This window comes from Quercus robur, chromosome 4 (genome assembly GCF_932294415.1).
Source record: "Quercus robur chromosome 4, dhQueRobu3.1, whole genome shotgun sequence".
NCBI classification, from domain to species: domain Eukaryota; kingdom Viridiplantae; phylum Streptophyta; class Magnoliopsida; order Fagales; family Fagaceae; genus Quercus; species Quercus robur.
Genome location: NC_065537.1, coordinates 71,479,806 through 71,506,913, shown reverse-complemented (window position 1 = coordinate 71,506,913; position 27,108 = coordinate 71,479,806). Strand labels below are relative to the sequence as shown.

Sequence of the window (27,108 nt, the reverse complement as noted above, 5' to 3'; positions counted from 1 at the left end):
TTCTTTGTTTTATATTTTGAGTTTATAAGAACTTCTTAGTTTATTTTATTTATTGTTCTATTTATAGTAGTAATGTGACATACGCCAATAATGCATCCTCAAGTAATCACATTTGTTCAAAGCTTTAACCCTTTTATAAGATCTGTTGAAATAGCAGAGGATTTTTAAGACAACTAACTTTAGATGGAATTGTACTTCCTCCCTTTAAAATAGTGGAGGGTAAATAACTTTTGGGTTTTAGACCTACTAGATGTAGGGCTATAAATGAATCAAGTTGAACTCAATTTAAATTTCTATATTTTTATATAAACTTGATATTGGATTATGTAAATTTATAAATTATTATAAGGCATCAAAATATTATTTGTAATTTTTAGATAATATAAATAGTCAATTGTGTTGTAAAAATTATAATAAATTTCATTTTATTTTATACAACAAAAATTATATATAAATTTTAACCATACAAGATTCTTAAATAAATTTAATGATACAAGATTGGTGATTTTAGTTTTGAGAAATTCATAAATAAAAATCATTATATGCAATTAACTCAAATAATATAGTTTTGTTTCTCAAAAAAATAATAGTAATATAGTTTTAATTATTATAGATATTATCCCTTTAGGGGCACCTCGTTGGTGGGCTAAATGGACTTGAAGGAACATTGTAAACAGGGAGATCCCAAGTTTCTTCCACCATACTAACTGTACATAGGGTTTTTGAGGTGTCTCATGGGTAAAGATGCAATGGTTTTGCCAAAATGTTGGAGTTGGGACACCATTTCCTTCTATAACTTGTGAAAAAGCTTGAACTTGTTTGATAAGAAAATTAAGAAAGCTTGAAAATGTAATTTAGCATATTGATGAACTTGAGCTTCAATCATGTTTGAAATAAAATCAAATAAATAATCCAAAATATTTAATACTTGAATTGTATAATTGTCAATGAAAAGAAAATTATTGTACTTATTCTAGCTATGAGATGGTTCTACACTAGTTTGAATCTCAGGAACAAGTTCTTTTGTTGTACTTGAACATGTTGAACCCTCTTTAAGTGTATTGTTCTCTTAACTTCTGCTCTCAGATTTCATCTTTGACCTTTGTTTTCTTTTTAAATCAAATAGTATAATGAATTCCAGGGGCACAAAAGTTCGAGTCTAGAAATGTTGTTTGAAGAACTGATAAAGCAATTTTAGGTTTTAATATAGTCAATGGCGACTAGATCAACAGTGAATGTCTCAAATTCAAGGGGATGGACAAATACATGTGGTTGACCTTTTATATTAAGGATCCGTAGCTATTCCCAAAAAATTTCGGGACTAGGGATTTTTTTGTTGTTGTTGTTGTGTTATTGAAGTGTAATATAATTGTTTGAATTGACATTTATTTAATCTTATCATCTTTTTGTGCTTTCAATGGTTTTTAATGATGCCCTTATTATCCAACTCTTCTTAGTATCATTATGTGCTGAATTTTGTCTCATTTTGTAATCAATCATAAGAATTTTAATTTTGGGAAAGTTTTCAGGCTTCTCTAGGACTATCTTTAGCATATTGCAAATACTTTCTGTCATTGTGTAATGCACCCCAAAACCTTAGGGGAGAGTATCATTTCTAACATAGTTTGGGTAATGATTTTTGTCAAAATGAAATATCTATTAGAAAAGTCAGACTCATAGTGTGAGGGGGCATGATCTTGTTTATTGTATTTATACAATCTTTCAAAAGAACTGCCATTTCTTGAAACTTTAGGAAGGGTATCAACTTAAATGGAAGATTGAGTTATATAGTCAACTAATATTAATCAAATTTGAATGGTAAAGCATAAGTGCTTACTATCTCAATATACTAAGCTTTTGTTGCTTATTAACCATTCTAAGTAAAACATTATTTTTTTCATATATGCATATACATACATATATACATATAAATGAGTTTAAATTCAATATGGATGTAGTGTAAAATTCTTGTTTTACTCCCTTCGATCTCAACATACCACATCAATAATCCCAGCATGCCATGTCAAAATTACACACTAATAAATAGAGTGTGACACATCTAATTAAAACTCATCAAGCCATCAAGCTCTCTCTCTCTCTCTCTCTCTCTCTCTCTCTCTCTCTCTCTCTCTCTCTCTCTCTCTCTCTCTCTCTCTCTCTCTCTCTCTCTCTCTCTCTCTCTCTCCAAAGCCTCTAATCTAAACCTTCATGGCTGACCACAAGAGCTACTGTCCACTGCCACCATCTCGTTGATCCCAAAGCCCAAACCATGAGAGAATATAATGGGGGTGCTATACATAGTTTTGAGCCAAAATGTTTTTTTTTTTTTTTTGCTCTCGCACAGTGTTTTCTTAAGGCTTTCAACCAGAGACTAATCACTGTTCACGCAGGGTGGGTCCACGAAGGGGTAAAGCACTGGCCCAAGAAATTCTTTTCAAAGTGCAGGTAGCAGGACTTAAACTGGGAAGCACACCTAATCGAGCCCAGTACGAGCATCTTGAGACCGAGAGCCCAACCAACTCGGCCAACCCCTTGGGTTTGTTTTGAGCCAAAATGTTGAAACTTGGTTTTGAGCCAAAATGCAAAAGACATGACCACTTTGGGAAAATGCTTCTCAAAACGTTAATGGTTTAAACATAGGGACCCCCATGATGGTGGTAGTGAGTGGCAGCTTTCATGGTCAGCCATGGAGGTTTAGATCAAAGGGTTCTGGAGTGAAAAATGAGAGAGAGAAAGAGAGGAGATGAGTATGGCTGCCATTGCTAGAGACAACGACGACAACCAATGATGGCGATGCATTGTGCCGATTAGATCTAAGAGGGAGAGATAGCAAACTATGATGGAAGAGCTAGTGTTTGACGGTGATTGATTGTGTAGCACCTTTTATTCATTAATGTATACAATGCTAATCTGGCACACTGAGATTAGGTGTATAATAAAATAAGGGTTTTACATCACATCCTTACCAAATTCAAACTATATATATTTTAACAATCCTCCCTCTCCAAAACACATACATGAATTACAATTTAAAAGGAAAAAAAACAATGATGAGTCTTGATTTTTTAGTTGAACCTCAATAAAGGGCAAATATGTTGGAAATGGTTTTTTTTTTCCCCCCTTAATTTAGGGCACTTCTAGGAACAATTCTAGTGTAGATAGAGTGGGGCCTACTAGATGAAATAGAAAACAAATTCAGAGGGAATATAATGAAATTCTTTGATTAGTTCTTTTAGATAACCTTCAATTTTAATTGATGGGGATAATAAACAAAACAATTTAGTTTATGAGAAAGTATTATACAATCTACAAGATCTTTTTTTTTTTTTTTTTTGGAAACAAAAAAGATAATATATTCTCCATTATCATACCACATATCTAATTTTGTAAATATTGTATGAGTCATTACTGGTTTAATAGTAATAATGGTAGCCATTTCAACAAGGTAAGGATTCAAATCTATCAACTATTGAAAATTCATTAATGGTACATTTTGACACTATTCTCATACCATAGCGAGTATATGAAGACAAAAATAAACACCCCTATTATTTTTCACTTCATTCTATTACAAGATACTAATTTAATGATGCTTTGTATTATATTAATACTAGCTTGTAACCTCATGCATATGCATGAATACACTTAAAAATATACAATAAAATGCATAATATAATTCATATATATATAATTTAAATACTATTAATAGTTATTTTTATATTTTGTTAACTCTTTAAAAAAATTTATATGGATATTATTAGGTATAAAATGAAAATTGTCTTTTTTTTAAAAAAATTATTGTGAAGCACTTTTTTTTTTTTTTTTTACAATTCATTTGTTTTAAACTTTTTGGTTTTTGTACTTAATAACTCACTTAATGAATATTTATGATGTGGTCCTACATTTGATTCTAAAATTAAGAAATAAAACTCTTTAAGAATGTGGGTTCCAGTTAGCTCAATTGGTGAAGTGTCTAATGGTTGTATAAGAGATCTAGGGTTCAATCCCTGCCTACATCAAAAACTGATTGATGTCTTCGTCTGATGATAAAGAGCAATCATCAAGAGCGGACGCCATAAGTTGAAACTCTCTAAAAAAAAAAAAACTCTTTAAGAATAAATAATTTATGATACATGACGCAAAATTGGGACTCTAATTTAGAATTCTAATTTGAATTTCTCTCAGTTTTACCTATTATTTTATATATATATATATATATATGTAAGAAATGGTAACTCCAATGGGAAGAGTAATTACAAAAATCTATCCTTAACCAAAAAGCAAACAAGTCAGTACACAATATTTTTAATATCAATTTAACCTAGTTTGGTCAAATTAGATGTCAACTAAAAAAATTATTAAAAGAAAGGAAAATCTTTCAAACTTGAGATGAAAGTGTCATTCACCCAAATTACAAATTTCAAGAAAATTGAGTATAATTACATGAAAACCAAAAAAACCAAAAATCAAAAACTCCAATCCATTCGCATCAAGAAAACCATACCAACCATTCACACCCAAAAAAAAAAAAAAAACTACCGTTCAAATTTTCCCGCACTCTCAAATTCAAATTCTCCCGCACCCACCGATCAAATAGAATATGGGCTCTTGAAGGCCCAGCTTCAACCCAAAATTGTCCATGCCGGCCCAACTCAGAAATAAGACCCGTAATTCCTTTACCCTATACATGGGAAATTGATTTAGGGTTTCAGTGTTTCACAGCTATCGATAGTCCCTGGAAAAACACAAATTCAGCACAAAGAGTCTACAGGGTACGCCAAGATCGCAACTTTAAGTCCCCATCTGCATATTGCTGAAGAACGACAGGTGTTTTCGGCTTCCTTAGTTTTCGGGCTATCCTTAGTTTTCTTCTTCATATTTTTATATAAGTTATAACCTTTATCTATATATATATATATATATATATAAGTGTTGTATCTTTTTATATATTTCTCTTAGTAAGAGTTGTGGAGTATCTGTTCTTAAATAATTATGGGTCCGATTTCAATTCAGAAAGATGTGTGCTTTGTTCCTAAGTTATGCCCAGATGTGTTAGTTCAGATACTATGTAGACTGCCTGAGAAAGATCTAATTCAATACAAATGTGTATCCAAAGATTGGTACTTTCTTATTTCAGAGACTTGTGTTCCAATTGTCTCTGCAAAGACTTCTCTTTGTGGACTTTATTTCCATACTTTGGCTCTTTCCGACGACATGTCTCGTCTTCATCGTAACTCATCATACGATGCGAAAAATCGCTATTTTGCTGAATTGTCAAAATCTGGTGATAGACAAGTTTTAGAATATGTCTCCTTAGAATCCGGCGGGGATGAAATTGGTGAAGTCGAGATTGATAAGCATGCTAAGAACCTCCTTGATAGCTGCAATGGCCTTCTTTTATTAAGGAAGCCCTCCACACGCCAGTACGATGTCTCCAATCCTACCACTAAAGAGTCTGTGCAAATTCCCTACTCCTGTGATTCATATTGTGATGCTGCACTTGCTTTTGACCCTTGCAAATCCATTCATTTCAAAGTTATTTGCATTCCTTATTTTCACCTTGATGCACCAAAATGGTTGGACATGTTTTCTTCAGAAACTGAAAAGTGGGTTCGACACACTCTGCATTTCGATCCCGTTTACATTGATGGATCCCATATAATTAAGGAGTTTGTTTACTTGGATGGCATGTTGTACTGGGTGTTAGCTTCAGAAAACCTTTTTTGCATTGACCTCAATCTAGTTAGCGCCCATGCCATTGACCTACCGAAGATTGAAAGATCAAGTTTATCATCAAGTATTGGGGTATCAGTGGGACATCTTTGTTTTGCTCAATGTGAACGCTCAAATGTCTCAATTTGGTTGCTTGAGGACAACAAACAAGCTGATGGATGGATTTTAAAACACAGCATCCGCTTGGATTACTTGTTGGATAGTCTGATGGTGGCTCAATTTCGATTACTTGATGAAATTTTCTGGTTTCAACCCTATGCAATTCATCCAAAGTCTGATGTTATCTTTCTAGGAACAGCTCGGAGCATCATAAGCTGGCATATCAAAAGCAATAAGTTTAAATTGGTCTCTAAAACAAGGGAAGGAATGGTTGTACCTGGGTGTTTTACTCCAGTTTTTACGTACTCTCGTTGCCTTGTCCCATTAAAGTCATTGGGCATGAGAAATTTCAGATCAAATCAATTGTAAGTGGCTATATTTTTCTTCTTTTTTATATACATTATACTTTATGTCTTCATCAGCTGTCCCCTTCCGTTAACACACACACACACACACACACATATATGCATAATAAAGAATGGAAAAAAAGTTTCATGATTTAACACTATGATACTGAAACCTCATTTCCTTGATTTCTTATTTTTATTCTGCTAAATGTTTTTCTTGAGAATTAATTTGAACTGTTTTTTTAATGAGATATGTTTTGCCCATTGATGCCCTTCGTTCATTTGCTTTTTGTATATATATTTTTCCTTTGCACAGTTATATGCCGAATTGTAGAATGCCCAAAAGGCTTTTGTTTTGGACCATTCTGAACCCTCGGCTACATTCAAATATTTGATCTTTCTCTTACTTATCAATTTTTTTTTTCTTTCTCTAGCTATGTTGGCAATTTATGTTTAAGTAAGAATTTCATTAAAACAGAAATATGGTACAATGGGATCTCCAAAGTTAATTTTTGAAATTATGGAGATCAATAGGGGAGCCCTGTATGCTACCTAAAGGCTAAAGCAATCATCCAATCCTATTATGATCTAAAAAAACTTTAGGGAATATGTTAGGGGAAGCCATATGTATTCTGTTCCTCTTTTGTATTTTTATTTTTGATAGATAATATCTTACATTACTATCAAAATAATTTATAAGAATGTTAAAACCCTCTGTTTAGTCAATCATCTTTGTTTTATATTTTGAGTTTTATAAGAATGTTTTTGTTTTTATATTTTTCGTTCTAGTTATAGTAGTAATGTTACATACAACAATAATGCGTACTCAGGTATCACATTCGTCCAAAGCTTTAATCCTGTTGTGAGATCTTTTGAAACAATAGAGGATTTTTAAGACGATTAGATGGAATAGAATTTCCTCCCTTAAAAATAGTGGAGGGTAAATAGGGTTTTGGGTTTTAGACCTACTAGGTGTAGGGCTGTAAATGAATAAATTTGATAATAAATAGTTCATGTTCGGTAAGTTTAAGTTTGTTATTACTTATTAGTAATGAGCTAAACTCAAGTTCAAGTTTAGACTCGATTATTCAATAAACCTAGATTAAATATCTTAGCTTTCATCTTTGACCTCTGTTTCTTTTTCTGTTTTAAATTGAACAGTGCAATGAATTCTGGGGACACAAAAGTTTTTGAGCCTGGAAATGCTGTTTGAAGATCAGGTATAGCAATTTTAGGACAAAGAAGAATACACGTGTCTCAAATTCAAGGGGATGGACAAAGAAGAATACATGTGGCTGACCTTGTATATTAAGGATCCATAGCTAGTCCCAAAATTTTTTGGAACTGAGGCTTGATTTTTGTTGTCATATATTTGGAGTGTATTATAATTGTTTGAATTGGCATTTATTAGTCTTATCATCTTTTTGTGCTTTCAATGGTTTTAATAATGATTCCCGTGTAATTCAACTCTTCTTAATATCATTTTGTGTTGAATTTTGTCTTCTTTTGTGATCAATCCTAAGAATTTTCATTTTGTGAAAGTCTTTAGGCTTCCTTTCAATTATCATTAGCAATACGGTAAATGCTTTTTGTCATTGTGGCTATTGTATTTTTTTTATTACAAAAATATTGGATATAAAGTTGTCTACCATTCATCTTTTCTAGATTTTTTCTTTTTTAAATATGATCTCCTCTTGATCTTACTAATGCCTGTACACGCAGAATATGAAATTGTTGGAATGATATAGTGGGATACTTTATTTCAATTAGACATGCTTCAACGGAAGCATGGCTAATCCCCCCTTAGGTCCTTTTCCTCATAAAAAGCTGACTGGAGGCAATGGCTCCCAAGAGGTCAGTGACAAGTGACAACTAAGTGGTAATTGTACAATTAAATATTGATATACTTGCCAAACGGAGCTGGTTGCATATCCTTTCTTTACTTTTGTTAGCATAATCAAAGCAACAATGTTGACAATATAATATCTCAATCTATAGTCAAACTTTCAAAGAAACAGCACCAACAAAGAAGAGAAACCAATACTCTTTTAGATGCAAACTAGCATATATGTGATAACATTTTCAATTCAATCAATTTTCTGTAATATAGTTATTAAACCCATGCCGACCTAACCAATTAGACCGAAAACCTAGTGATCCAGCACATAAACCAGTCCGGATGTTTAATTACACTGTTTTTGCACAAGGCTCAGTCAAACTTGGCATGTTTGTGGTGACCCGTGTAACTTGGATGAGTTTTTATCACTTGGCTGGGTTTGTAAAATTTGTAAAATTACATTTATAAGTTCATTTTGTTGACTTCTTTACTTTTTAATATGTGATAATATAATAATTTAAAGATGAGAAACCTAAAGAATTTATAAAAAAAAAAAAAAAAAAAAAAAAAAAAAAAAAAAAAAAAAGCATTGCTCTGTTCATCCCATCAAGAGACTACTATGGTTTTTTTTTTTTTTTTGGCTAAACAAGAGACTACTATGTTATTATCAGTTTATGTGCATCATTTTATTTTTTCTCCTGACCTGATCCCTTTTCACATTCAGCCGTACCCTGGCCCTGTTGCAATTGGTACATATTTAAGGTTTAAGGCCTGGGCCTTTACTTTTGTCTTGTTTAATATCTTTGTCATGTAGTGTAAGTGTGACCCTTGTTTCTCTTCTTTCTTCGTTTGAAATTTTGTTGTTTTATTTGTTTGTTCCTTAAGCTGATCTTATTTACCTTTGCTGCTTTGTGCTTTCTATGTATAAAATAAAACTATATGCATTCTGGTGTTATTTTAGCCTTTCTATGAATAAAATTAATAATTGTAATCGTTACTTATTGCAACCTACACGAATTTTTTTATGGTGTATACTATATTATTTCGTGTATTTGTTTTAATTAATCTTATTAAAAATTCATAATTGGTTTAATTATATCTTTAATTCATCATAAATTTTAATAAAACATAAATTCTTCTCAAAAAAAAAAAAATCATCATAAATTTTATTAAAACATATTTTAAAAGCTATTATGAGGGGTCCGAGGACAGCAACACTACTGGGCCATGCCCAAGGATAGTACGGGCCTAGTGGGCAAACAAAGAAAATCTTGACCTAACTGAAAGAAGGGGGTCAGACAAGAGCCTCTCAATCCCCGAGGTAGGAGGGAGGAACCCCATCGCTTTTTAGGGGGTTTGGACGAGGCTAGTAGCCATGGTAGGTACTAGAGGAAAGAGGACGAAAAGCATGTTGAGGAAGAACCCATCACCTCTATATTGAATGCATTATACCAACTAAGACAGCCACATTTATGACGGAAATGATATTTGAACAATGCCCGAACAGCCTATAGCTCACCCTACACTTCCCTCAAATGGGGCATGTGACAAATATCTAGGGGAAATCTTCCACTCTCCAGGTGGAGGGGTCAGGATGAAAGGAAAGTTACCATAAAAGGAGGGGAAAACCCACTGAATAAGGATCAGGACTAAGAGTTAAGGAGAAATTACTCAAACTTGTATTGTTTAAGGTGTATCAAGCCTCCTCGGTAAACTGAGGAAACATTAATGCATATTTCAAATTTTTTTCTCACCTTAAAACAATTAATTATAGTGGACTTGCTTCCAAATCCCAAGCCTCAACTCTTGGGCCTTTATGACTATTTTTGGCCCCATATAGCTCTCTCTCTCTCTTGGGCCTTTATTATAGTTATTATCCCTTTAGGGACATCTAGTTAGTGGGCTAAATGGACTTGAAGGTCACGCTGTAAACTTGGAGATCCCAAGTTTCTTCCACCATACTAACTGTACATAGGGTTTCTGAGGTGTCTCATGGGTAAATATGCAATGGTTTTGCCAAAATGTTGGAGTTGGGACCCCATTTTCTTCTATAACTTGTGAAAAAGCTTGAGCTTGTTTGATAAGAAAATGAAGAAAGCTTGAAAATGTAATTTAGTTTATTGATGAACATGAGCTTATCAAATAAACAATCCAAAATATTTAATAATTGACTTGTATAATTATCAAAGAAAAGAAAATTATTATACTTATTCTAGCTATGAAATGGTCCTGCACCAGTTTGAATCTCGGGAACAAGTTCTTTTGTCGTACTTGAACATGTTGAATCCTCTTTAGGTGTATTGTTCTCTTAACTTCTGCTCTTAGCTTTCATCTTTGACCTTTGTTTTCTTTTTAAATCGAACAATACATGAATTCCAGGGGCACAAAAGTCTGGGTCGAGAAATGCTGTTTGAAGAACTGATAAAGCAATTTTAGGTTTTAATATAGTCAATGGCGATCTAATCAACGATGAATGTCTCAAATTCAAGGGGATGGACAAAAAATAATATATGTGGTTGACCTTGTATATTAAGGATTCATAACTAGTCCCAAAAAATTTTGGGAGTAAGGATTTCTTTTTTTTTGGGTATTATTGAAGTGTAATATAATTGTTTGAATTGACATTTATTTAATCTTATCATCTTTTCGTGCTTTCAGTGGTTTTTAATGATCCCCTTATTATTCAACTCTTCTTAGTATCATTATGTGCTGAATTTTGTCTCCTTTTGTAATCAATCATAAGAATTTTAATTTTGGGAAAGTTTTCAAGCTTCTCTGGGACTATCTTTAGCATATTGTAAATGCTTTCTGTCATTGTGTAATGCACCATGGTTTTCAAACCCAGACCATTTAAAGAATCGGTAATGGGAGAGGTTCAAGGTTTTTAAAGTCGAACCAATGGTCGAACCACGATAACGTCATAATTACTTTAATAATTAATTAAAGCCTAAATATAGATATTAAATTTATAAAACTAGCAAAATTGACTAATATATCTACATATGTGAGGGAAATTTAATGATTTTTTAGCATATATTTAATAATTAAATAAGAAAGTTAATAAAATAAAATAATAACCATGAAAACATTAAAATTTATAATTAATTTTTGAAGTAAAGTTGAATATCTTTGAAGGATTTTAATTATAATTTTTTTTATATTCCTCATAAGAGATGGATAATTTAATTAAGTAAAATAGAATTGTGTTAAGTTGCCTTCATTTTAAAAAAAAAGAAAAAAATTGCGTTAAGTTTACTTCAAGTATTATTATTATTTATTTTTTATTTTTGGTAATTGTTGAGTGTTAGAGTACTTTTTTTTTTTACACCTAATTTTATTTAGGTACCACTTATTTATTTTCAAACACCACTAATAAGTTATTGGAGTTTTCCCAAATATTTTTTTTGCTCTATTATTATGTTAATCACAAATGTCTCATATCTCATTATCTAAATTGGGTTATGATATAAATTATCACGAAAAACCCCAAAACTCATAATTTATCCAATTTTATTATCATATTCTATTTAAAGTCCAAGAATACTTATGCTTGGCAATATTTAAGAAGCCCATGATTCAAGTCCATGGCAAAACAATTTTATCTATAGAATTCAAATCCGTGATCAAAGCCCACGATTTAAACACATGGCAATTTATTTATCCAAAACCCAATTCTCATTGGCAATATCAAAAGCCCAATTCTTATTGGCAATATTAAAAGCCCAACTTACGTTGGCACTATTTAAAGCCTAATTTTCATTGGTAATATCAAATCCCAATTCTCATTGGCAACATCAAAAGCCCAACTTATGTTGGCACTATTTAAAACCCAATTCTCATTGGCAATATCAAAACCTAATTTTCATTGGCAATATCAAAAGCCCAACTTGCGTTGGCACTATTAAAAGCCCAAGCTAACTACTTGGCACTATTCTATCAAAAGCCCAAGGTTATCAAATACTCGGCAAAATACTATATCATGATTATTCTTAAACATATTATTACAATGTTACAAGCTCATGGAATTTATGAATTATCTATTCTCAAAACCCATGGCAATCATCTTGTAAAAGCCCATGAAAAGTTATGATTGTTAGATCCATGACATATATTTATTGTTATAAATCCATGAAATACCTGGACATCATTTGCATCGCAACATCCATAATATATGCCTTCGACACTCACGGTAAACATTCAAACCCACAAGCTCATCATTTAAGTTATGATGCGATTATTAGAAACCATGAACATTATTGCAATATGGAATTCATCAAACTAGATAGTATTTACAAAAGTATTTTGAAACTTGTCCTATTATTTCAAACATCACAACTAATTGCTCAAAGGCCCATTGCAAGTATTTATGAAAAACCCAAAAATATTTACTAATAAAATCCATGAGGAATGAAAGCCCATTGCAACATGTGCACACAACCCAGCCCATGTGTGCAAGCCCAAGCAAAAAAACACAAGCAACTAACCAAAAGGCAACTAAAGACTCATACAAGAGAACCAAGCCTTTGAGAATGGACTAAGGACTGTCTCATCAATTTTCTGCCACCCTCTACCTGACGTGAACAGTGCCCAAGAGCTGTCATATCAACTGAAGTCAAAAGGATGAAGAAGCTCCATGATCTTCCTCAAGACTACACCTCCAGCGGAAGGAGAGCTGAAACCAAATTGTCCAAACTTCAATAAATTGATACTATAAATGTTAAAAATGATCAAGACATGATTCATGTACCAAGCCCATGAATCCTAGAGGGGAAAATTTGGAAACATGTGGTTTGAAGGGCATAAAGGGATCTCCAGTGGAACCCCCTGAAGAAGACTAGAACTTGGCACCTGGCTTGGGGTGTTGAAATCTTACTTATTGGGGGACCAAATCTCTGTTTGCAGCATTAGGATTCATTCTTGATATACAATAATTAATCTCAGCCCCGAAAATCTTGGCACTTAATGCAAAAAACTCTAAAATCCCATCATTACCCAAAGAAGCAAGACAACCCCTCAAAGTGGACTTTCCTACTTTTGATCAAAATCTCAGGAAATTTAAACCTTGATTTCGTCACCCTTGATGAGTCATGCATTTTTGGATTCTTGTCAATCAATGCTTCTCTAAAACCCTATTATAAAAACATGCACACCTCAGCCCATAGGAGGAGGGAGGCCTCTTTAAAGATTTCTGTCACTGACTACATTTTGCAGAAATTCAGCCCCTATTAAGCTTCCCTTAAGCTTCCCCAAGCTCTAGAGCTCACTTACAACCTTTCTCAGCCTATAGTCACCATAACACCAACATTCACCACCTTGCTTACTCCTTCCTACTCCATAAAAGTCCCATAACTGACCAAAGGACAGCGACCCTCTCTGAAATTTTGGGTTTGTTTGCTATCTTGCTCGTGATTTAGCCTCCCTCAAGCTCATCACGCATCATCCTTAGCCCACACTCATCTAATCTCAGATGTTCTCTCCCCCTTTCACACAATCACAGCTCATAAATGTCTCTCAACTAGTCACAAACATACCACTACTCACAAAAAGCCTTAACCTCAGAGTTAACGTCATCCCACTCACTCAAAATAGCCCATATTGTCTCATTCATGTCTTATGAACACACACTCACTAAAATCTTAGTCTGATGCCTGTTGCACTGAGCTGGGGATCTTTCTTTCCCTTCATTCCATCCTATTTTTCCTCTTTTATTTGTAACTATGGAGCCTTTAATCGTTGTTTATTATTATTATGATAAATGATATAATGTATTTGTAACAATGTAATTTTTCCCTCACATTGATGTAATGATGGTTGAAAGTACTATAATTTCCCTTGAACAAGACACACAAGGATCCCTAGGAGTGAACACTTTCCTAAATTCATTTGATCATTGACTGCTAGACTCTAAGTATAATTTCACCCATACCACTGGAGATAATACCGTACCGCTAAAGGACTGATTTGAACTATGACACCGTAAAAAGACTAATAATATAACAAATTAACAACACTAACGTGTTTATTATGCTTTATTATTGTCTTCTTGTTAAGGTGTAGTCTCATTCTCTTGCTTGGGCGGACTTACACCATACCGATAGCTTTTGGGCTTTATTTCAAGGACTCATCGTCGAGTTTCGGCTTGGCTACCTCATATTCTATTTGGGAACATCAGAAAATTTCCCCCTCAACATTGAGCATCAACTTGAAAGCTTAGCTATGTGCTTGGGCTCTAGCACCAACTCTAACCATGCCTAGGTTCTAAACCTGGTAAGTGCACATTTCTGATGTTTTTTTTCCTTAATTAATAGGCATGCTTGACCTAGGGTTGGATCACACGGTTCACGAAATTAACAATAAATCTAGTTCTCTATGTTTATAAAATCATATTTCAGTTCGATTCCCGGTTAACTCGATCCAGTCTGGGTCCGATAAACTTGTAATGCACCCCAAAACCTTAGGGGAGAGTATCATTTCTAACATAGTTTGGGTAATGATTTTTGTCAAAATGAAATATCTGTTAGAAAAGTCAGACTCATAGTGTGAGGGGGCATGATCTTGTTTACTATATTTATACAATCTTCCAAAAGAACTGCCATTTCTTGAAACTTTAGGAAGGGTATCAACTTAAATTGAAGATTGAGTTATATAGTCAACTAATATTAATCAAATTTGAATTGTAAAGCATAAGTGCTTACTATCTCAATATACTAAGCTTTTGTTGCTTATTAACCATATTAAGTAAAACATTATTTTTTTCATATATGCATATACATACAAATATACATATAAATGAGTATAAATTCAATATGGATGTAGCGTAAAATTCTTGTTTTACTCCCTTCGATCTCAACATACCACATCAACAATCCCAGCATGCCATGTCAAAAGTACACATTAATAAATAGAGTGTGACACATCTAACTAAACCTCATCAAGCCATCAAGTTTCATCCACCATAGATTTGCTCTCTCTCTCTCTCTCTCCCCCCCCCCCCCCCCCCAAGCCTCTAATCTAAACCTTTATGGCTGACCACAAAAGCTATTGTCCACTGTCACCATCCCGTTGGTCCCCAAGCTCAAACCATGAGAGAATATAATGGGGGTGCTATACATAGTTTTGAGCCAAAATGTTGAAACTTGGTTTTGACCCAAATGCAAAAGACATGACCACTTTGGGAAAATGCTTCCCAAAACGTTAATGGTTTAAACCTAGGGACCCCCACGATGGTGGTAGTGAGTGGCAGCTTTCATGGTCAGCCAAGGAGGTTTAGATCAAAGGGTTCAGGAGTGAAAAATTAGAGAGAGAAAGAAAGGAGGTGAGTATGGCTGCCATTGCTAGGGACAACGACGACAACCAATGATGGTGATGCATTGTGCCGATTAGATCTGAGAGGGAGAGATAGCAAACTGCGATGGAAGAGCTAGTGTTTGACGGTGATTGATTGTGTAGCACCTTTTATTCGTTAATATGTACAATGCTAATCTGGCACACTAAGATTGGGTGTATAATAAAATAAGGGTTTTACATCACATCCTTACCAAATTCAAACTATATATATTTTAACAATCCTCTCTCTCCAAAACACATACATGAACTACAATTAAAAAGGAAAAAAACAATGATGAGTCTTGATTTTTTAGTTGAACCTCACTAAAGGGCAAATATGTTGGAAATGGTTTTTTTTTTCCCCTTAATTTAGGGTACTTCCAGGAACAATTCTAGTGTAGATAGAGTGGGGCCTACTAGATGAAATAGAAAACAAAATCAGAGGGAATATAATGAAATTCTTTGATTAGTTCTTTTAGATAACCTTCAATTTTAACTGATGGGGATAATAAACAAAACAATTTAGTTTATGAGAAAGTATTATACAATCTACAAGATCATTTTGTTTTTTTTGAAACAAAAAAGATAATATATTCTCCATTATCATACCACATATCTAATTTTGTAAATATTGTATGAGTCATTACTGGTTTAATAGTAATAATGGTAGCCATTTCAACAAGGTAAGGATTCAAATCTATCAACTATTGAAAATTCATTAATGGTACATTTTGACACTATTCTCATACCATAGCGAGTATATGAAGACAAAAATAAACACCCCTATTATCTTTCACTTCATTCTATTACAAGATACTAATTTAATAATGCTTTGCATTATATTAATTCTAGCTTGTAACCTTATGCATATGCATGGATACACTTAAAAATATACAATAAAATGCATACTATAATTCATATATATACATAATTTAAATACTATTAATAGTTATTTTTATATTTTGTTAACTCTTTAAAAAATGAAAATTGTCCCTTTTTTTTAATTATTGTGAACCACTTTTTTTTTTTTTTACAATTCATTTGTTTTAGACTTTTTGGTTTTTGTATTTAATAACTCACTTAATGAATATTTATGATATGATCCTACATTTGATTCTAAAATTAAGAAATAAAACTGTTTAAGAATAAATAATTTAGGACACATGACGCAAAATTAGAATTCTAATTTGAGTTTTTCTCAGTTTCACCTATTATTATTATATATATATATATATATATATGTTAGAAATTGTAACTCTAATGGGAAGAGTAATCATAGAAATATATCATTAACCAAAAAGCAAACAAGTCAATACACAATATTTTTAATATCAATTTAACCTAGTTTGGTCAAATTAGATGTCAACTAAAAAAATTATTAAAAAAAAATCTTTCAAACTTGAGATAAAAGTGTCATTCACCCAAATTCCAAATTTCAAGAAAATTGAGTATAATTACATGAAAACCAAAAAAAAAAAAAAGAAGCAAAAGTCAAAAACTCCAATCCATTCGTATCAAGAAAACCATACCTACCATTCACCCCACCAAAAATATATATATATATATATATATATATATATATATACCATTCAAATTTCCCGGCACTCTCAAATTCAAAATCTCCCGCATCCACAGATCAAATAGAATGTGGGCTCTTGAAGGCCCAGCTCCACCCCAATAATTGTCCATGCCGGCCCAACTGAGAAATAAGACCCGTAATTCCTTTACCCCTATATATGGGAAACTGATTTAGGGTTTCAGTGTTTCACAGCTACCGATAGTCCCTGGAAAAACACAAATTCAGCACAAAGAGTCTACAGGGTGCGCCAAGATCGCAACTCCCGATCTGCATATTGCTGAAGAACAGCAGGTGTTTTGGCTTCTAATTTTTCCGGCTATCCTTAGTTTTCTTCATCATATTTTTATATAACCTTTATCTATATATACAAGTATTGTGTCATATCATATTATATATTTCTCCTAGTAAGAGTTGTGGAGTATTTGTCTTATAAATAATTATGGGTTCGAATTCAATTCAGAAAGATGTGTGCTTTGTTCCTAAGTTATGCCCAGATGTGTTAGTTCAGATACTATGTAGACTGCCGGAGAAAGATCTAATTCAATACAAATGTGTATCCAAAGATAGGTACTTTCTTATTTCGGAGACTTTGGTTCCAATTGTCTCTGCAAATGCTTCTCTTTGTGGACTTTATTTCCATACTTTGGCTCTTTCCGACGACATGTCTCAGGTTTGGAGTTACTCAAATTACGATGCCAAAAATCGTTTTTATGCTGAATTGTCAAAATCTGGTGATAGACAAGTTTTAGAATATGTCTCCTTAGAATCTGGCGGCGATGAAATTGGTGAAGTCGAGATTGACAAACATGCTAAGAACCTCCTTGATAGCTGCAATGGCCTTCTTTTATTTAGGAAGCCCTCCACACGCCAGTACGATGTCTGCAATCCTACCACTAAAGAGTCTGTGACGATTCCCTACTCCTGTGATTCATATTGAGATGCTGCACTAGCTTTTGACCCTTGCAAATCCATTCATTTCAAAGTTATTTGCATTCCTTATTTTCATCTTGATGCACCAAATTGGTTGGACATGTTTTCTTCAGAAATTGAAAAGTGGGTTCGACACAATCTACATCTTGATTTCGTTCATATTGATGGTTCCAATATAATTAAGGAGTTTGTTTACTTGGATGGCATGTTATACTGGGTGTTAGCTTCAAAAAACCTTTTTTGCATCGACCTCAATCTAGTTAGCGCCCATGCCATTGACCTACCGAAGATTGAAAGATCAAGTTTATCATCAAGTATTGGGGTATCAATGGGACATCTTTGTTTTGCTCAATGCGAACGCTCAAATATCTCAATTTGGTTGCTTGAGGACAACAACCAAGCTGATGGATGGATTTTAAAATACAGCATCCGCTTGGATTACTTGTTGGATAGTCTGATGGTGGCTCAATTTCGATTACTTGATGAAATTTTCTGGTTTCAACCCTATGCAATTCATCCAAAGTCTGATGTTATCTTTCCAGGAACAGCTCGGAGCATCATAAGCTGGCATTTCAAAAGCAATAATTTTAAATTGGTCTCTAAAACAAGGGAAGGAATGGTTGTACCTGGGTGTTTTACTCCAGTTTTGACGTACTCTCGTTGCCTTGTCCCATTAAAGTCATTGGGCATGAGAAATTTCAGATCAAATCACTTGTAAGTGGCTATATTTTTCTTCTTTCTTATATACATTATACTTTATGTCTTCATCAGCTATCCCCTTCCGTTAACACACACACACACACACACACACACACACATATATGCATAATAAAAAATGGAAAAAAAGTTTCATGATTTAAAACTATGATACTGAAACCTCATTTCCTTGATTTCTTATTTTTATTCTGCTAAATGTTTTTCTTGAGAATTAATTTGAACTGTTTTTTTAATGATATATGTTTTGCCCATTGTATTGCTTTCTTTAATAACTTTTCCTTGTTGCTTTTTGATGCCCTTCGTTCATTTGCTTTTTGTGTGTGTGTATATATATATATATATATTTTTTTTTTTTTTTTTTTCTCTCTCTCTCTCTCTAGCTATGTTGGCAATTTATGTTTAAGTAAGAATTTCATTTAAACAGAAATGTGGTACAATGGGATCTCCAAAGTTAATTTTTGAAATTATGGAGATCAATGGGGGAGCCCTGTATGCTACCTAAAGGCTAAAGCAATCATCCAATCCTATTATGATCTAAAAAAACTCTAGGGCATATGTTAGGGGAAGCCATATGTATTCTATTCCTCTTTTTTTTTTTTTTTTTTTTTTTTTTTTTTTTGGATAGATTAATCTTACGTTACTATCAAAATAATTTATAAGAATGTTAAAACCCTCTGTTTAGTCAATCATCTTCGTTTTATATTTTGAGTTTTATAAGAATGTTTTTGTTTTTATATTTTTCGTTCTAGTAGTAGTAATGTTACATACAACAAGAATGCGTACTCAGGGAATCACATTCATCCAAAGCTTTAATCCTGTTGTGAGATCTGTTGAAACAATAGAGGATTTTTAAGACGATTAGATGGAATAGAATTTCCTCCCTTAAAAATAGTGGAGGGTAAATAGGGTTTTTGGTTTTAGACCTACTAGGTGTAGGGCTGTAAATGAATCAATCTGATAATAAATAGTTAATGTTCAGTAAGTTTAAGTTTGTTATTACTTATTAGTAATGAGCTAAACTCAAGTTTAAGTTTAGACTCGATTATTCAATAAACCTAGATTAAATATCTTAGCTTTCATCTTTGACCTCTGTTTCTTTTTCCGTTTTAAATTGAATGGTGCAATGAATTCTGGGGTCATAAGGGTTTTTGAGCCTGGAAATGCTGTTTGAAGATCAGGTATAGCAATTTTAGGACAAAGAAGAATACACGTGTCTCAAATTCAAGGGGATGGACGAAAAAGAATACATGTAGCTGACCTTGTATATTAAGGGTCCATAGCTAATCCCAAAATTTTTTGGAACCAAGGCTTGATTTTTGTTGTTACATATTTGGAGTGTAATATAATTATTTGAATTGGTATTTATTAGTCTTATCATCTTTTTGTGCTTTCAATGGTTTTAATAATGATTCCCGTGTAATTCAACTCTTCTTAATATCATTTTGTGTTGAATTTTGTATTCTTTTGTGATCAATCCTAAGAATTTTCATTTTGTGAAAGTCTTTAGGCTTCCTTTCAATTATCATTAGCAATACGGTAAATGCTTTTTGTCATTGTGGCTATTGTATTTTTTTTATTAGAAAAGTATTGGGGATAAAGTTGTCTACCATTCATCTTTTCTAGATTTTTTTCTTTTTTAAATTTGATCTCCTCTAGATCTTACTAATGCCTGTACATGCAGAATATGAAATTGTTGGAATGATATAATGGAATACTTTATATCAATTAGACATGCTTCAACGGAAGCATGGCTAATCCCCCCTTAAGAGCATTCACATTAAAGCTCTCAAATGCTAAAAATGCTATTTTTTAGCATTTTTAGCACCTCAAATGATAAAAACACCTCTACATTAAAGTTGCTAAATCTTAAGAATTTTAAGATTCAGCTACAATACAATCTCATATTTGAGACTGCACTATAGCTGGATTGTAAAAGAAAAATTCTTTTTTATTCACCTCCATGACTCTCTCTCTCTTTTCTTTCTCTTTCCTCTCTCTCTTCTTTCTTCTCTTTTCTCTCTTCTCTCTTCTCTCTCTCTCTGTGGTTCGCTGATGAGTTTGCTCGGCCAATTGTGGGCTGCCGATGGTTGTGGTTCGGTGATTGTGGTCATGGATCGTGGGTCTGATGGCTGTGGTCCGGTGGCGGCAATGGAGGTTTCTTCTATTTCTTTTTCTTTTTCTCTCTCTCTTTTTTTTTTTTTTTTTTTTCTTCATGGGTTTTCTTGGGTCTGATGGCTGCGTGGGTCCGATGGCTGTGGTTCATCTTTTTTTGCGTGGGTCTGATGGCTATGGTTCTTCTTTTTCTTTGGGTCTTGATTTGGTTTTGGGATTTTGGGTCTTGATTTGGTTAGGGTGGGTCTTGATTTGATTTATAGTGTGAAGGAGGACGTCGAGCCGCGTCGTGGAAGAAGATGACAACGGGGAGGGAAGTGGTGTCCATGTCCTATGGGTTTTTGGGTTTTCTGGTGGCGGCAACGGCGGAGGGTTTTTTTTTTTTTTTTGTGTGTGCTGTGGTTTGTGGTGGTGAGTGGATGTGGTGGTTGTGGGTAGATGTGGATGTGGAGGTTTCTTTCTGTTGTGATTTTTTTTTTCTTTTTTTGTTAGTGGTGGTTGTGGTATGAGTGGTGGGTTTTTGGTGGGTGGTGGGTTTTGTGGTGACTGTTGGTAGTGTGGTGCCGGTGATGCTAAGAATAGTTGGATTGAGAAAGAGAGAAACAGAGGAGAGAGAGACAAGGAGAGAGAGGAAAAATAATAAAGATACAATATTTATATGAAGTGGTAAAAAAAATAGAGTTTTGATATAGGTTGTATTGTAGAGTAATGTTTTAAATGTTATAAATTTAGTTTTTGAGATGCTAAATACTAAATTTTTTAGAACTTTTGATGGGAATGCTCTTAGGTCCTTTTCCTCATACAAAGCTAACTGGAGGCAATTGCTCCAAAGAGGTTAGTGACAAGTGACAACTAAGTGGTAATTGTATAATTAAATATTGATATAATTGCCAAACAGAGCTGGTTGCATATCCTTTCTTTACTTTTGTAAGCATAATCAAAGCAACGATGTTGACAATATAATATATCAATCTACAGTCAAACTTTCAAAGAAACAACACCAACAAAGAAGAGAAACCAATTCTCTATTAGATACAAACTAGCATATATGTGATAACATTTGCAATTCAATCAATGTTCTATAATATAGTTATTAAACCCATGCCGACCTAACCAATTGGACCAAAACCTAGTGATCCAACACTTAAACCAGTCCGAATGTTTAATTACACTGATTTTGCACAAGGCTCAGTCAAACTTGGCGAGTTTGTGGTGACCTGTGTAACTCGAATGAGTTTTTATCACCTGGCTGGGTTTGTAAAATGTGTAAAATTACATCTACAAGTTCATTTTGTTGACTTCTTTACTTTTTAATATGTGATAATATAATAATTTAAAGATGAGAAACCTAAAGGATTAAAAAAAAAAAATGCATGGCTATGTTCATCCCATCAAAAGACTACTATGTTATTATCAGTTTATGTGCATCATTTTTTTTTCTCCTAACCTAATCCCTTTTCACATTCATCATAAATTTTATCAAAACATAAATTTTAATAAAACATAAATTTGTCTAAAAAAAAAACAAAATCAACATAAATTTTATTAAAACATGTTTTTAAAGCTATTGTGGGGGGGTTCGAGGACAACAACACTACTGGGCCACGCCCAAGGATAGTATGGGCCAAGTGGGCAAACGAAGAAAATCTTGGCCTAACCGAAAGAAGGGGGTCAAATGAGAGCCTCTCATGCCCCGAGGTAGGAGAGAGGAACCCTGTCCCTATTTGAGGCGTTTGAGGTGGGCAACCATGGTAGGTACTGGAGGAAAGAGGACGAGAAGCATGTTGAGGAAGCACCCATCACTTTCACATTGAATGCATTATACTAACTAGGACAGTCGCATTTATGATGAAAATGATACTTGAACAGTGCTCGGACAGCCTATAGCTCACCCTACACTTCCCTCAAATTAGGGATGTGACAAGTATCTAGGGAAAATCCTCCACTCTCTAGGTGGAAGGTTAGGATGAAAGAAAAGTTACTATAAAAGGAGGGGAAAACCCATTGAATAGGGATCAGGACTAAGAATTAAGGAGAAATTACTCAAACTTTTACTGTTTTAAGGTGTATCAAGCCTCCTCGGTAAACTGAGGAAACATTAATGCATATTTCAAGATTTTCTTCTCACCTTGGTTCACTTTATATGTTGTCTAGATCTTCTTTTCCAACTTTAACCCGTAGGTTAAGGAACCCACGGGTTGGTTCGCTATACCTATCTTAAAACAATTAGTTGTAGTGGGCTTGCTTCCAAAGCCCAGGCCTCAACTCTTGTGCCTTTATGACTATTTTTGGCCCCACATAGTGCTCTCTCTCTCTCTCTCTCTCTCTCTCTCTCTATATATATATATATATATATTTTTTTTTTTAATTTGACCATGCGATTCGATCAGTGATTTAATAACCCGGCTAATAGACCGAATCAATGGCCTAATTTAATAACCATGCTCTGTAACTTGTGTTTAGAATGAACTAGATGATTAGAGCACTAGCATTGGGGGGTGTAAACACCCCCCCCAGTTGCTATTTTACAACCTAAGCCACCCAAACCCCCTCCATTCGGGTTTGTAAACTTAAAAAAAAATTGTAACATATGAATAGTAAATTTGCAACCTATGAATAGTAAGGTTGCGAATATGCAACCTTACTATTCATAGGTTGCAAAAAAAATATTATTTTAATATGTGATTGTGTGTGAAGAGAAAGGTTGAGTGGGGGAAAAAGAGAGAATAATACGTTTTATTATTCTATTAGGTAGTTTATATTATTTTATTGGGTTGTATGTAAAAATAAAGACTAGGATATAGGGTGAATTGTAAAATAGGTTGGTAAAATAGATAAAATAGTGTTTGAAAATATAAATTAGGTTTTTTTGGCCTCGCCAGATGCTAGTGCTCTTACACAAGCAATAACCAGGTATGCTAGAGTCTCCTTCAAATTATATTTATAGAAAGTTCTATAGCCTCACATCTCCGTTGGCAGTTGCAACATTATCATTGTTGTGATCACAATCAAGTCAAAGAGTCTAGTGAGAGAGTTTAACTATAGAAGTATACCAACTGACTAAATGGTAAATACAATGCTTTGGAACTTATGTATGTGTTCAATGCCATTAAGAGAGATCTTTTTTTTTTTTTTTTTTTCTAAAATTTATATGGAAAATTACATTCTATCACCCTAAATTATACTTTTCACCATAAACTTTTCGAATACATATTTTGCATCCTAAACTATGACAAACTATGACATTTGACACACTTAGCATCTTAACGTTAAGTTTGAGGTTAACTTGGATAAAAAAGTAAAACATCTTGTAAAAAGACGCAATTACCCCCTCTTCTCAATTCCTTAAAAAAATTACACTTTATTATCCTAAACTATACTCTTTATTACACTTTGCAACTAATATATAACATAGTTAGTCAAATTAGATGTCAACTAAAATATTTAAAAAAAAAAATTTATTTCAAATTTGAAATAAAGTATCATTCTCTCAAATTCCAAATTTCAAAGAAATGAAGTATAATTACATAAAAACCAAAAAAGAAAAAATAAATAAATAAGTCCAATTCATTTGTATGAAGAAAACAAAACCTACCATTCACACCAAAAATAGAAAAATACAAATCCACTTGCACCCAAAAAAAAAAAAAAATCTACCAATCAATATTCCCGCACTCTCAAATTCAAATTCTCCTGCACCCACCGAACCTATCAAATTACAAAATATAAGCATTTTTTTAACCTTTTATTCATTTGAATGTGGGCTCTTGAAGGCCCAGCTCCACCCCAATTATCATCTATGGGGGCCCAACTGAGAAATAAGACCCGTAAATACTTTACCCCTACACTAGCTTCTAATCACACGTTCACACACATGTTCAGAGACTCTTCTATTTATGGGGTAAAATTTAATAATTTGCATCAATTATAATTTTAATATTTGGTACAAACGCATAACACTTATCGCACCCTAGGCTTTTTTTGTGATTATAAAATATAGTAATCCCAAATTATAACTGATGCAAATTATTAAATTTTATCCAAAGAAATAGTAATTTTTTAACATGGGTTTCTAAAATAAAAAATAAAAATAAAAATAAAAATAAAAATAACTTTTTAATGTGGTTTAAAAAAAAAAAATTTCGGCCAATTAAAAAAATAAAGAAAGAGAAAAGTTTATACTTGAAGTTCGTTTTTGAATAAGTAAATTAGTGGGAGAATAATTATATTTTGTAAACAATGTTTTAGTGGGAGTTAAAAATATATTTTTACTTTGTTGTGTATTTAAACTTAGGAAAATAAAGGTATTTTGAACAAAAAAAAAATCCGGTCCAAACAAGAGAAGCTCTTTAAATAATAATATAGATATGAGAAATTGATTTAGGGTTTCACAGCTATTGATAGTCCCTGGAAAAAAGACAAATTCAGCACAAAGAGTCTAGAGGGTACGCCAAGATTGCCATCTGCATATTGCCGAAGAACAAGAAGTGTTCTCGGCTTCTAATTTTTCCGGGTATCCTTAGTTTTCTTCATCATATTTATATATAAGTTATAACCTTTATCTAAATATATATATATATATATATATAAGTATCGTGTCTTATTCTATATTTCTCTTAGTAATAGTTGTGGAGTATTTCTTATAATATATATATATATATATATATAAGTATTGTGTCTTATTATATATTTCTCTTAGTAAGAGTTGTGGAGTATTTCTTATAAATAATTATGGGTTCGAATTCAATTCAGAAAGATGTGTGCTTTGTTCCTAAGTTATGCCCAGATGTGTTAGTTCAGATACTATGTAGATTGCCTGAGAAAGATCTAATTCGATAAAAATGTGTATCCAAAGATTGGTACTTTCTTATTTCGGAGACTTGTGTTCCAACTGTCTCTGTAAATACTTCTCTTTGTGGAATTTATTTCCATACCAACTCTTTCTGATGACATGTCTCGGGTTCGGAGTTACTCAAATTCCAATGCAAACCTTCGTTTTTATGCTGAATTGTCAAAATCTGGTGATAGACAAGTTTTAGAATATGTCTCCTTAGAATCCGGCGGGGATGAAATTGGTGAAGTCGAGATTGATAAGCATGCTAAGAACCTCCTTAATAGCTGCAATGGCCTTCTTTTATTTAGGAAGCCCTCCACACGCCAGTACGATGTCTTCAATCCTACCACTAAAGAGTCTCTGACAATTCCCTACTCCTGTGATAAAAATTGCTGCAATGTTGCATTGGCTTTTGACCCTTGCAAATCCATTCATTTCAAAGTTATTTGCATTCCTTATTTTCATCTTGATTGATTGGACATGTTTTCTTCGGAAACTGAAAAGTGGGTTCGACACACTCTACATTTTGATCCCGTTCATGTTGATGGGTCCAACATAATTAAGGAGTCTGTTTACTTGGATGGCATGTTATACTCGGTGTTATTCTCAAAAAAGCTTTTTTGCATCGACCTCAATCTATTTAGCGCCCATGCCATTGATCTACCAAAGATCAAAAGAGCAAGTTTATCATCAGGTATTGGGGTATCGATGGGACATCTTTGTTTTGCTCAGTGTGAATACTCAGATTTCACAATTTGTTGCTTGAAGACCACAACCAAGCTGATGGGTGGATTTTGAAATACAGCATTAGCTACGATGACTTGTGGGAGTGTCTGGTGGTGGATCAATTTCGATTACAAGATGAAGTTTTCTTGTTTCAACCCTATGCAATTCATCCAAAGTCTGATGTTATCTTTTTAGGAACAGCTCGGAGTACCATAAGCTGGCATATCAAAAGCAATCAGTTTAAATTGGTCTATAAAACAAGGGATGGAATGGTTGTACCTGGGTGTTGTACTCCAGTTTTGACGTACTCTTGTTGCCTTGTCCCATTAAAGTCATTGGGCATGAGAAATTTCAGATCCAATCAATTCTCGGTGGCTTTATTGCTTTTCTTCTGTTTATATACATTGTGCATTATCCTGCTTTATCGCACCCTTCCCCCCTCTCAGAAAGAAGGAAACAGAAGAATTAGTAAACAATTCTCATGATGAACTAAAGGCTATGATACTGACTCCTCATTTTTTTAATTTCACTCTGCTCAATGTTTTTCTTGTGAGAATTAATTTTAACGTTTGCTTTGTCCATGGTATTGTTTGATTGAATCAATTTGTCTTATTGCTCTTTGTCCTCTTTAATGCCATTTATTTTTGAGCTTTTGTTTTATCTTGGGGTTATGGTGCCATATGTTTTTTTTTTTTTTTGAAAATACTAAGTATTTTTAACACATACACACGACACACGAGGAAATGGGAGAATGTTTTTTAAAAAAACTTACAGTAGTGTATATCCAAAAAGGCATAATTCTTGGATACACAGTACATGCTTTAAACCTCTTAACCTTTTAACTCTTGGTAAGTAATAATTTCATTCT

At 33.3% G+C, this 27,108-nt stretch overlaps 1 protein-coding gene across 3 annotated transcripts; it reads left to right on the top strand.

Annotated features, from left to right (window-relative positions):
* The first annotated feature begins 4,688 nt into the window (after positions 1-4,688).
* On the top strand, positions 4,689-20,067 carry LOC126723573 (F-box protein At5g07610-like). Of its 3 annotated transcripts, none has more exons than XM_050427137.1 (3): positions 4,689-5,718; positions 18,087-18,565; positions 19,747-20,067. In XM_050427137.1, exons 1-3 carry the CDS (start codon positions 4,993-4,995, stop codon positions 19,823-19,825), a joined length of 1,284 nt encoding a protein of 427 aa, XP_050283094.1. In that variant the 5' UTR covers positions 4,689-4,992; the 3' UTR covers positions 19,826-20,067. The 3 variants fall into 3 exon arrangements, with proteins under 3 accessions (XP_050283094.1, XP_050283093.1, XP_050283095.1); XM_050427136.1 differs by having other exon boundaries at positions 4,692-6,109; positions 18,478-18,565; XM_050427138.1 differs by lacking the exons at positions 18,087-18,565; positions 19,747-20,067 and adding an exon at positions 7,341-7,682 and having other exon boundaries at positions 4,697-6,197.
* The last annotated feature ends 7,041 nt before the right edge of the window (positions 20,068-27,108 follow it).